Below are 12992 nucleotides of genomic sequence, written 5' to 3'. Positions count from 1 at the left end.
GTGTATTACTTGCAAAACAAATATTTTCTTACTGCTGTGTACAGAAAACTGTTTTTGTTCAAGTACATACTATAAAAAGAAAATATCAACATTTTAATGTGTGTTGTGGGGTTTTTGCTTGTTTGTTTTACAACATAGCAAGCAATTGAAGAGCTAAATGCTGTAATGCCAGCTTTGGAAAAGGCCATCGCTGCTCTAGATGCATTGGACAAAGCTCACATTGCAGAACTCAGGTAAGTTGGTTTTGTTTTTAAAATGTGTGATTTTTCCAACTAATAGCAATTTTCAGTTTTGGAATAATGATGCTGACAAATTACACAACAGAGCAAAGGCTTCCACCAGAATTCCTTCTGTACAGAATATCTATAACTAAATAAAATTATTTTGAAAGTGCAAACAGTGTGATCTGGCCTACATTTCAAGCTGACTCACATTTTTACTCTTAGTTCTTCATGGTTTCATGTGTCTAATTAATTCCTGTGGGTTAGTTTATTCTCTTTCTGTATAAAGACACACACACACACCAACCACTCTTACACTGGGCAAAAGGGGATTTATCAGAATTTTTCATTTTCAGCACGTTTGCGCACAGACCTTCCTCAATAAAAATGGGTAAAGGATGGTGTCATCAAATCTCATTAGTTTTTCTCTTATTATAGAATTATATGAATCCTATTCATATAACAACATAGTACTTTTTTGGTATAGTTTTATCGTAATTGGTAAGCACACACATAAATTAGTACTAGCTTAGAAATCAACATAACAGTTCAGACTAGTGAACCATCTAAACCAATAGCCTGTCTTTGAGGTGGGCCAATAGTGGCTACTTTAAATAAAGAAATACAGCACAGTATTTTCTTTGTAAAAATGTTTTGTATGCAACTGCTAACCCTTGTTAATTTCTCAGTGTTTTTGTTTGTTACAGAGTATATACTCATCCTCCTCCTCTTGTACTAACTGTTATGAATGCAGTTTGTATCCTTCTTGAAAAGAAACCTGGTTGGGCAACAGCAAAACTTCTCCTTGCAGATCCAGGATTCCTTAAAAAATTGCTTACTCTGGATAAAGACAATTTACCCGAAAAGGTAAAAGGACAGAATAAGTGTCCAATAATTTGTCTTCACTTCTTCTAGGGTCTTTCAAAGGGTGTTGGTTTTATCTTAATGAAGACTGAATTTTGTAGAATAACTTTAGACCAGCTTTAGTCCCATATTGCAGCCACTTTATGCCACTGTGGAAGGATGAAGGGGTTACAAAGGGGACAGAAGTAGACACAACCTCTTCAAAACTGTACTAGGCTTTCTCTTCTTAGCACAGACCTGACATAATGTGTTTTTGCAGGATTCCCTGGCACATCCTGAAGTATGAGCCATGTCAGAGGCAGTCTGGGCAGGGAGGAAACAGAAAGTCATGAGCACACTGTGCTGTGCACAAGTGTAATGATTCAAGAGAGAGCTATTACAAACTGGCACATTTTATATGAACTCTTTGGCTGCTCTGAGTTGAGGACTGAGGATAGAACAACATGTGCAGAGGTGCTTTAAAACTTTCCTCTCAACTCAGTTAATTTAGTGCTCAGTGCAGAACTGGAGAATCATAGAACACTAGGGCTACGTCTACACTAGGACACTATGTCGAAGTAGTCTATTTCGAAGTAACAACATCTAAATAGGCTACTTCGACGCGTATCGTCCACACGTCCTCCAGGGCTGCTGCCGTCAATGTTCAGTGTCGAAGTAGCAACAGGGAACGTTGAAAGGAGCTGCCCCAGAAGGAAATGCAGAGCATCCACACACACAAGCGCTCCCTGTTGAAATAAGGGGCCAGGAAAGGCCACGGATGGGGTCACAGGGTGGAATAGCCCTTCTGGGGTAACAGCAAGCTGGTCCTGTAAAGGGTCCCTCCCAGACACACCCAGCCTGCACAACACAAGGTCTGCAGAGCACTAGCCACACTCTCATAGACCGATGCACAGCAGCCATGGACCCTCAGCAGCAGCTGCAGCTGCAGCAGTAGCACCTAGAAGCCTTCCAGGTCGTCACCCAGGGAGCAAGCTCCCTGCTAGGTGCTGCATGGGAGGCTGCCCAGCAGCTCCTGGCAGGGGGACCCTCCCTGGGGGCAGACAGGGATGCCCCTGACCACCAAGGTCCCCTGTTCCTCCCTCATCATGTGCTTCGCCGCCTCTGGAGCTACCGCACCAGCTCGGAGTGGTGGAAGCAGCTGGTCATGGGGCAGCGGGATGATGACGTGGCTGTGGAACTTCCCCATGTGCTGGCAGACCTTCCTGGAGCTCTGCCAGTGGCTCACCCCCGCACTGAGGCACCAGGACACCAAGATGTGGCGCACCCTCCCTGTCGAGAAGAGGGTCTCAATAGCTGTCTGGAAGCTGGCCACTCCAGACAGCTACTGCTCCGTGGAACACCAGTTTGGAGTGGGAAAGGCCATGGTCAGGGCCGTCATCATGGAGGTAAAGAGGCCTGGGCATGCACCCACTGGGGGGTGGGGGGCCCGGGGGCCAGGGTGGGGGGCCCGGGTGTGGGGCCAGGGAGGGAGGGGGCCGGGTGGAGGCCTGGGGTGGAAGGGGTCGGGCGGGGGGGTGCCAGGAAGTGGGGGAGCCTGGAGGGTCAGGGAGGGAGGGGCCTGGGGCACCCTGCACACCGTCATGGGTACTTGTGTCCCCTCCCCATAGGTGGTCTGTGCGCTCGATGCCATGCTGGTCCGGAGGGTCATCCAAGTCAGGGACCTGGACACAGCCATCGCAGAATTGCTGCCATGGGGTCCCCAAACTGCTTCGGGGCCCGAGGCGTGACCCACATCCCCATCCATGTCCCGGACCACAGCAGGGGAAGATACATCAACTGGAGGGGCTACCACTCCGTGGTCCTGGAGGCCATGGTGGACAGCCAGGGCCACCTCCATGATGTCTACATGGGCTGGTGTGGCTGTACACACAACGCCCACATTTTTAGGAACTCAGGCCTGTTCCGCTGGCTGGAGGCAGGGGCGTATATTCCCCAGAGGGAGGTCCCTCTGGGAGACACCACCGTGCCCCTCTGCTCCATGGTGGACGTGGCCTATACCCTCCAGCCCTGGCTCACGCACTCGTACACCAGTCACCTCACCGCCAGCCAGGAGCGCTACAAAACCTGACTGAACCATGCCCTCCAGGTGGTAGAGGACCGGTGGTGGTGCCCCCTTGCCCACCTGGATGTCAGCCTTCAGAACATCCCCCAGGCTGTGGGCATGTGCTGCACGCTCCACAACATTGTTCAGAGCAAGGGAGAGGCCTTCATCCAGGGGTGGGCAGTCGATGCCAACACAGGCTTCCCCCAGCCGGCCGCCGCACCCAGTCACTAGGCCCACCATGAGGGGATATGGGTCCATGAGGCCCTGTGGGCCCATTTTGATCAGGGGGAACCCTGAGCACCTCCTTGGCCTTCCCCAGAGGGCCTCCTGCACACCGCCCCCACCGCCCACACACCATCCCCCCAACAAGCACACGTCTCAGGTTCTGTGGACAATAAAACTGTGGATTATTGACTAGTGGTAAACTGTCTTATGTGCACAACAAAAACTGAAAACAATATGCAAAGGGGGACAACTATATACAAATGGGGAGCCAGCAGATGGCTCGGCCATCAGCCCATCAATCTGGGGTGGGGGTAGAGGGGCGTGATCCCCGGCGGGTATGGGTTGCAGCCCCCACCTTGTTCTCAGTCTCCTGGGAAGTCAGCTGGGGGTCGGGAGGACTGGCAGGTACAGCTGGGATGCTTCCACCATCTGGTCTTCAGCCCCAGTGGGCTGCGGTCCTGGGGGGCTGACAGGGACGGCAGGTGGCATGGCAGGTGGCATAGCAGGTGGTGGGGCAGACGAGGCAGGTGGGGCGGTGGGTGAGGCAGGTGGGGCAGCAGGGGTGAATTGGGTGGAGCAGCGGGGAGGGCGGCAGGGGGCGCAGCAGGGGGTGGGAGCCGGGCAACACCCTCCCGGGGCGACCCAGCTATGTCCTGGAACACACCCATGAATTCCTGCCACGCCGCCTGGTGCCAGGTGGACTCCTCCTGGTCAAAGCGGAGCCACTCCTCAGCCACCTCCGCCTGCCGCCGGAGAGCCACCAGGAGCTGGAGATCCATGGGGGCCATCCCCTGGGTCCAGCGGTAGTGTGCCCATCCTGCTGGTCTCGATGGTTTCCCCAGGTGCTGGCATGCCTGACCTCCGGTGGGCTCTCAGGGACCATGGAGGGTGCCTAGCTGCCTGGGGCCTCGGATGATGCAGCTGCAGAGAGAGAGAGAGGGAGGGGATGGCTGTTAGTACTGTGCCCTGGCCCGTGGCCCATTCCCCCCATCCCTCTTTGGGTGCTGGGTCTCCATCCCCCATTGATGGATGTGGTGTCCCTGTTGGGTGTCCCCATTGCATGGTACCCCCTGCCCCTGGGGTTAGGGCACAGCGCTGTCCATGGGTGTGGGTGCTGATGGATGCTGATGCCATGCTGCCATCCTGGGACCGTGCTGTGGCTGGGTCCACTGGGGGTGTGTGGGGCTCCTGGTCATGTCTGGTGCCCCTGCCCCATGGCCCAGGGCTGTGTGCCCTGTGGGGTACATACCTGACCATCCACTTCCACGGTGAGGGGAACCCTGGTGGGCGGACACCCAGCTGGTGCTCCAGGAGGGGAGGTCTATGAAGAGCCACCCCTCCTCACTGCTGGACCCCTCCTCCGCCATCCCGAGGGGTGGCTCTTTGGGTGGGCCCCAGGGTGCGGAGCTGGCCTCCGGGCTGGCCTCCGGTTCCGAGGCGTGCTGGGACTCCACAGCTGAGGTGTCCAATGTGGCTTTGGGGGAGGAGGTGTCCCGGGGGCCCAGGATGGCCTTAAGCTCCCTGTAATAGGAGCAAGCAGTGGGGGCAGCCCCAGACCAGCTTGCTGAGTCCCGGGCCCAGGCGTAACCCTGCCACAACTCCTTCACCTTGCTACAGACGTGATCCAGAGTGCAGGCAGGGTGACCCCGGGTGGCCAGACCCTCGGCCAGTCGGGCGAATGCTTCTGCATTCTGCTGCTTGCTCCCCATCATGTGGAGCACGTCCTCTTCACCCCAGAGTCCCAGCAGGTCTTGGAGCTCAGCCTCCAACCAGGAAGGGCCCTGCCACTTTTTGGCACCCTGTTTGGCTGCCAGGGGTCCTTGGGTCCCCTCAGGGGGGAGCCGTGAGGGTGCTCGGGGGATTGGCTGGGTGCCGTAGCACTGGGTGGTCGGGTCGGGGTCCGTAGGGGGCATGCAGGGCTAGCACATGCGTGTGCTGCTGCCTGCACCCTCTCAGCTTCCTGCCACAGGAAATCCGGGTCAGTGGTGCTTTAAGGGCTGCTGCGCACGGTGATCATAGAGCCCCGCAGGGGCTGGACAGCACATCTCAACCTCTCAGCTGATTGCTGCCATGGAGGACCCCGCTATTTCAAAGTAGCGGGATGCCAATTGTCTACGCGCGCCCTTCTTCGACATTGAACATCAAAGTAGGGCACTATTCCCATCTTCGGATAGGAATAGCGATTTTGACGTCTTGCTGTCTAACATTGATTTCAAAGTCAAAATAGTGCATGGTGCGTGTGGACACACCGTGCGCTATTTCAACGTTGTGCTGGCTACTTTGAAGTAGCCAGCTAGTGTAGACTCACCCTCAAACTGAAAGGGACCTCTAGGCATACAATCTAGACCATGATTTTCCAAACTCGGCTGCATGCCCCCCGGGGGTGTGTGAAGAAATTGCAAGGTGGGGGGGTGTGAGGCGACCCAGCCCCCTTCTCCCACATCATTCCTTCCACCCCAGGAGAGAGCCATCCGTTGCTTCCAGCTTTCAGCTCCTGCCATTTTACGTGGGTGACCCCGCACAGCCACTATAAAAAGCAGGCAGCCGGTGAAGACCCACGTGGAGCTAGCTGTCTCCTGCAATGGTGGTTGAATGTGGGTTGGCAGAGAGTGTGGATGGGGTTAGTTTGGGGCCTGGAGGTGCCTGGCTTGGGGCAGGGGGATATGGTAAGAGCAGGGGGCTGGTGATGTCTGGCTTTGGGGGAGGACAGAGGAGGGGTTCAGCTGGGTGGCTCACAGGCCTGGCTCACAGGGCTTGTGGGGTTAAGGCAGCTGGCCCCGATATTGCCAGACTTGAGCTGGCGGGCAGACAGCTGCCCCACGGGTCGGGCAGGTGGCTAGGGTAGCTGGTTGGTGGGAGGCTGGCCCTGGCAGCATGGGGCTCAGGCACTGGTGGGTGGGCAGATGGCCACAGCTCACAGGGCTCAGGCAACTGGCAGGCAGGGTGGCTGGCCGTCAGTGTGAGGCTCGAGGGGCAGGCAGGTAGGCAGGCAGGGTGGCTGACCCCGGCAGGACAGGGCAGGGCAGGGCAGGGCTCAGGTGACTGGTGGGTGGCTGGCTGGCTGGCTGACCCTGGTAGCGTGGGGCTCAGTTAGCTTGGGTGGCTGGCTCTGGCAGCGCAGGGATTGGGCAGCTGACATGGGCAGGTCTAGCAGCTGGTATGTGACTCAGGCATCTGGCCAGCTGGGGCTGCGCCAGGCATCCACAAGGAACCAAGAAAAATTAATTGTGCTTATTTTTAATTTTAAATAACATTTTTATATCAAGCTTTTGTGTTTATTTTAAATTACAAATTGAATTTTTTGTTAAAATTCGGGGGTTGGATGATGGTAAAGAAGAGGCGAGGGAGCATGAGGATTTCTCAAAAATCAAAAGTGGGTCTGAAGCTGAAAAGTTTGGGAACATTGATCGAGACCATCCCTGATAGATGTCTGTCTAGCCTGCCCTCAGATATCTTCAGTGCTGGTGATTCCACAACCTCCCTAGGCAATTTATTCCAATGTTTAACTACCCTGACCATTAGGAAGGTTTTCCTAATGTCCAACCTAAACCTCCCTTCCTGCAGTTTAACCCATTGCTTCTTGTCCTAGCCTCAGAGGCTAAGAACAATAATTTTTCTCCCTCCTCCTTGTAAGACTGTTTTAGGTACTTGTAACTGCTATCATGTCCCCTCTCGGTCTTCTCTTTACAAACTAAACAAGCACAAATCGTTCAGTCTTTTCTCATAGCTAATGTTCTCTAGACCTTTTAGTCATTCTTGTTGCTCTTCTCTGGACCTTTTCTAGTTTCTCCACATGCCTCCTGAAATGTGGTGCCCAGTAGTAGGCATCCTTCAGTCTGCATAGACTATGGATCACGCCCTTTATAGTTTCAATTGAGGACTTCATTTACAGCGTCTATTGTGACTATGAAGACCCACACGAGAGTGACAGTCCTTGCTGCATCTCTTGCAGATGTGGTAGGTGTCTGGCAGGTCCTTAGTGTGCTTTCTGTGCACTTGCTTCTCCTCTGCTAGCTGTCTGACCCTCATCTCACCCTTCTGAAGGCCCTTGTGTAACCCCTGCCTCCATCTGCTGCAGACGTCTGCTAGTTCTTCCCAGTTGTCCAGCTCGATGTCTACATCTCTGAGGTCTCTCTTGCAGACATCTTTGTAGTGCAACTGGGGGCGTCTGGGAGGTCTTTTGCCAGAGGCTAGTTCACCATACAGGATGTCTTTTGGAATCCTTCCATCATTCATCCTGTGGACGTGGCCAAGCCAGCGGAGCCGACAGTGCCTGAGGAGGGTGTGCATGGCTGGGATTCCAGCTTGCTCGAGGACGGCGGTGTTGGTCACTCTGTCCTTCCATGATATTCCAAGGATGCGCCTGAGGCCGCGCAAGTGGAAGACGTTCAGCCTCTTTTCCTGGTGGGCATACAGGGTCCAAGTCTCGCTGCCATAAAGGAGGGTGCTGAAGATGCAGGCTCTGTAGACTTGCATTTTGGTGTGAGTGTACAGCTTGTTGTTATTCCACACTCTCTTGCTGAGTCTGGACAGGGTTGTGGCCGCTTTTCCGATCCTCCTATTTAGCTCAGTGTCCAACAACAGGGTGTCAGTGATGGTGGACCCGAGGTAAACAAACTCGTGGATGACCTCTAACGTATAGTTGTCAATGCTGATTGATGGGGATTCAGCAACATCCTGAAGGAGTACGTTTGTCTTCTTTAGGCTGATGGTAAGCCCAAAGTCCTTTCATGCTTTGGAGAACTGATCCAGCAGTTTTTGAAGATGGTCTTCTGTGTGAGACACTACAGCAGCATCGTCTGTGAACAGCATGTCTCTGATGAGGACTTCTCACACCTTAGACTTAGCTTTCAGCCTTGCAAGTTTAAACAGTTTCCCATCAGATCTTGTGTGCAGCAAGATGCCCTCTGTTGAAGATCCAAAGGCATGCTTCAGGAGGAGTGCGAAGAAGATCCCGAACAATGTCGGAGCAAGCACGCATCCTTGTTTGACACCGCTCCTGATTCTGAAAGCATCCTATAATGCGCTGTCATATTGGATGGTTCCTCTCATGTCTTCATGGAACGACTGAATCATCTTGAGTAACCGTGGAGGACAGCCTATCTTGTGGAGCAGTTTGAACAGACCATCCCTGCTGACCAAGTCAAAGGCCTTGGTCAGGTCGATGAAGGCTATGTAGAGTGGCTTCCTCTGCTCCCTGTGCTTCTCCTGCAGCTGCCTTAGAGAGAAGACCATGTCAACGGTAGATCTCTCTGCGTGGCATCCGCACTCTTCTGGAGTCTGCCAAGGATGATGCGAGCGAACAGTTTACCAGTGACGCTTAGGAGGGAGATTCCACGATAGTTGTTGCAGTCGCTTCTGTCTCCTTTGTTCTTATACAACGTTACAATGTTAGCGTCGTGCATATCCTGTGGAACCTCACCCTCTTTCCAGCACAGGCACAGTAGCTCATGTAGGGGTTCCAGGAGGGTGTCCGCGGCACACTTGATTACCTCTGGTGGTATACCATCCTGGCCAGGGGCCTTTCCTGCTGCAATGCTCTCGATGGCTCTGTCCAGTTCATCCACAGTCGGTTCCTGATCCAGTTTGTCCATTACTGGTAGGAGCTCGACGGCATTGAGGGCTGCGTCAACCACAACGTTCTCGCGTGAGTACAGCTCAGAGTAGTGCTCAACCCAGCGCTCCATCTGTTTGGCTTTGTCAGCGATGGCTTCACCAGATTTGGATTTCAGAGGTGCCATCTTGTTCTGGGTGGGTCCTAATGCCTTCTTTATACCCTCATACGTTCCTCTGAGATTACCAAAGTCAGCACAGGTCTGGATGCTGCTGCATAGCTGGAGCCAGTGGTTGTTGGCACAGCACCTGGCTGTCTGCTGTACTGTTCTTCTGGCCACTCTAAGTGCTTGCTGGGTACTCTGGCTCGGTGAGCGTTTGTACTCCAGGAGTGCAGCGTGCTTCTTTTCAATGACTGGAATCATCTCATCGGAGTTAGCTTCGAACCAGTCGTTCATGTTTCTAGCTCTTCTTCCAAACACCGACAAGGCCATGTTGTAAACTGTATCCCTCAGATGTTGCCATTTGGATGTCACATCGGTGCCCCCAGGGCTGCTGCGCAGATATTCCTGGAGGGTCTGTCTGAACTTTTCAGCTTTCTCTGAGTTTGCCGTCTTTCTGGCGTCAATGTGGGGCCTTCCAGCAGGTTTAGAGGGGTACAGCTTCTTGGGTCTCAGCTTGAGCTTGGAGCAAACTAGCGAGTGATCTGTATCACAGTCAGCACTATGATAGCTGCATGTCAGAAGGACGTTTTTGAGGTTATTACACCTAGTGATGACCACATCTAGTTGATGCCAGTGCTTCGAGCGTGGGTGTCTCCACGACACTCTGTGCTGTGGCTTCGCTTGGAAGAATGTGTTTGTGATGCACAGATTGTGGTACGTGCCCAAAACTGGACACAATAATTGAATACTTGTGTCTTGCTCACAAGACTCCTGTTAATGCATCACAGAATCATGTTTGCTTTTTTTGCAATGGCATCACACTGTTGACTCATATTCAACTTGTGGTCCACTATGATCGCTAGATCCCTTTCTGCAATACTCCTTGCTAGGCAGTCGCGTCCCTTTCTGTATGTGTGAAACTGATTAATCCTTCCTAAGCGGAGTACTTCTATTCGTCCTTTTTTAACATCATCCTATTTACCTCAGACTGTTTCTCCTGTTTGTCCAGATAATTTTGAATTATGACCCTATACTACAAAGCAGTTGCAACCCGTCCTAGCTTGGGATCAGCTGCAATTTTACTAAGCCTAGTCTCTGTGCCAATATCTAAATTGTTGATGAAGATATTGAATAGAACCGGTCCCAAAACAGACCCCTGCAGACTCCTATTTGTTATGCCCTTGCAGCATGATTGTGAACCATTAATAACTTCCTTCTGAGAACAGTTATCCAGCCAGTTATGCACCAACCTTATAACAGAGCCATCTAAGATGTATTTGCCCAGTTTACTGATAAGAAGATCAAGCGAGACCATATAAAATGCCTTACTAAAATCTAGGTGTACCACATCCATGGCTTCTCCCTTATCCACAAGACTCGTTATCCTGTCAAGGAAAGCTGTCTGATTGGTTTGGCATGATTTATTCTTTACAGATCCATGCTGGCTGTTACCTATCACCTTATTTTCTTCCGTATGTTTGCTAGGGTGACCATATTCCCCTAGGCTAAATACAGGAGGGGGAGTTGCCATCCTGGCCACTGAAAGAAGGAGCTGTCCTGGCTAAAATAGAATGGATAATCACCCTATTCAGGCAGTGGCTGTCCTGTGGGGGCTGCCATCCTGCTGGGGAAGGGTGCGGGGTGCTCCCTGGCTGCGGGGTCAGCCGTAGCTCCTGGCTGCCTCATGCTTTTGGGCACTGAGAATGGGGCTGTGGCCCCCCTCTGGGGATCTCCCTCACTGGTGCTCCTCACAGCTCCCCCAAGCTGCAGGGAGCTGGAAAAGGGCTGGCAGTGGCACCTGTGCTACTCCCAGCTCTCCTGAGCTGTGAGGAGTTGGGAGCCAGACAGAGCTGTGCTAGTCGAGCTTCCCCAGACACAGGGAGCTGAAAGCCAGGTGGCAGCCACACCAATCTGGCTCCCCCAAGCTGCAGGGAGCCAGGAGGCAGACAGCAGCCATTTCGGTCCAGCTCCTGGCTCCTCCAAGCTACAGGGAACTGAGAGCCAGCTGCAGACCTACTGGACCGGCTCCCAGCTCCCCCAAGCCACAGGGAGCTGGGAGCCAGGTGCAGCCTCTCCATTCTGGCTTCCCACTCCTGCAAGCTGTGGGGAGCCAGGTGGCAGCCACGCTAGTCCAGCCTCCAACTTCTCCAAGTCACGGGGAGCCGGGAATCAGGCGGCAGCTGCTCCCCCATGCAAATATGGGGCAATTAGCCCCTTTGTTAAAATAACCCAAGATGCCTTCCTGGCATCCAAAATAGGGAGTTGTCGTAGCCAAAATGGGATGGATGGTCACATTAATATTTGCAGGTGAATTCCTTAATTATTTGCTCCACTGTCTTTCCTAGCACAGAAGTTAAGCTGACTGGTCTGTAGTTCCCTGGGTTTCCCTTGTTCTCCTTTTTATAGATGGGCCCTTTTCCAGTCTTCTGGAATCTCCCTGGACTTCCGTGACTTTTTAGAGATGATAGCTAAAGGCCAAGATAACCTCCTCTGTTAGTTCCTTCAGTATTCTAAGATGCATTTCATCTGGCCCTGTTGACTTGCAGATATCTGACTTTTTAAAGTAATCTTTAACTTGTTCTTTCTTTATTTTATCTTCTAAATCTAGCCCCTTCCCACTAGCATTCACTATGTTAGGCATTCTTTCATCAGATTTCTTGGTGAAGACTGAAAACAAAGCAGTTGTTAAACACCTCTGCCATTTCCAAGTTTTCTGATATTGTTTCTCCCTCCTCACTGAGCAGTGGGCCTACTCTGTCCTTGGTCTTCCTCATGCTTCTAATATATTTATAGAAAGTCTTCTTGTTACCCTTTGTGTCTCTAGCTAGTTTGAGCTCATTTTGTGCCTTTGCCTTTCTAACCTCGCCCCTGCATATGTGTATTGTTTGCTTATATTCATCCTTTGTAATTTATCCTACTTTCCACTTATAGAATCTTCCCCTTTCTCTCAATATGTAGAAAAAAATGAAGAGAGTAATGCTTTTAGAAAAAAAATAAACCAGTAGTTTCTTAAGTTCTTGTCAGTATATATATTTCAGTCTCGGTGTGCATGCCTCCCCATTCATACTTTTAGCCAGCGACATCTATCTGGGGCTGCAATACACCTATATATCTTTATAGAACATGGAAGATTTAAGTCAGATATTAGGAAAAACTTTTTAACTGTAAGGAGAGTTAAGTAGTGAAACAGACTACCAAGGAAAGTTGAAGAATCCCTCTCTGTGGATGTTTTTAAGAACAGGTTAGACAGACGTGTCAGAGATGGTTTAAGAATACAGGGTCCTGCCTCAGTACAGGGGAATGGAATAAAAGATTTCTCAAGGTTCCTTCCAGCCGTGCATTTCTCTGATACTATGTTATGATTTAAATCTTGTGTGAATCTAACTGAAGACAGTAAAATTACCACTGATTTACATCAATGACATCTGATGAAGCAGGTCTTTGCCCATGAAAGCTTATGCTCCAAAATAGCTGTTAGTGTATAAGGTGACAATGAGAATGCTACCCAGTGTAGTATTTTTCTCATCTTCACATAGCTAAAAAGCACACAAAAAGATTTTGCATAGTCATCTTCTTAAGCAACAAAGTATACTGTAATAAACCTTCATATCTGTGGGAACTTTGTTGTTGTTCTAAATTTTAACATGTTTGTTTTTAGGTGTTTCTACAGTTGAAACGATATACAAGATCACCTGATTTTATCCCATCGAAAGTAGGACTAGTGTCTATTGCTTGTTGCTCCATGTGTCAGTGGATTTTAGCTTTAGATCACTACCATGATGTACAAAAGGTATCTTATTTTAATAACGTTATCATTATTTCTGAACATTCTTTTAAACACAAGTTCCTATAATAACGTATTTGGTAGATGACCTTCTCTTTTTAAAATATCTTTCATACACAAATATCAGAGAAGTAACC

The 12992-nt window shown here is 51.0% G+C and overlaps 1 protein-coding gene across 1 annotated transcript in view; it reads left to right on the top strand.

Annotated features, from left to right (window-relative positions):
- Positions 1 to 12992, top strand: part of DNAH14 (dynein axonemal heavy chain 14) — a gene marked incomplete at its 5' end in the record, with an annotated part of 447359 nt that overhangs the window by 325171 nt on the left and 109196 nt on the right. Inside the window, 3 exons of the mRNA XM_074988409.1 lie at positions 139 to 233; positions 929 to 1088; positions 12730 to 12861. Coding sequence (XP_074844510.1) covers positions 139 to 233; positions 929 to 1088; positions 12730 to 12861 — 387 coding nt within the window. The remainder of the gene's footprint in view (positions 1 to 138; positions 234 to 928; positions 1089 to 12729; positions 12862 to 12992) is intronic.

The sequence above is a fragment of the Carettochelys insculpta genome, chromosome 3 (assembly GCF_033958435.1).
Source record: "Carettochelys insculpta isolate YL-2023 chromosome 3, ASM3395843v1, whole genome shotgun sequence".
Lineage (NCBI taxonomy): Eukaryota > Metazoa > Chordata > Testudines > Carettochelyidae > Carettochelys > Carettochelys insculpta.
The sequence above is the reverse complement of the archived record's forward strand: the minus strand, read 5'-3'. Positions and strand labels throughout refer to the sequence as shown.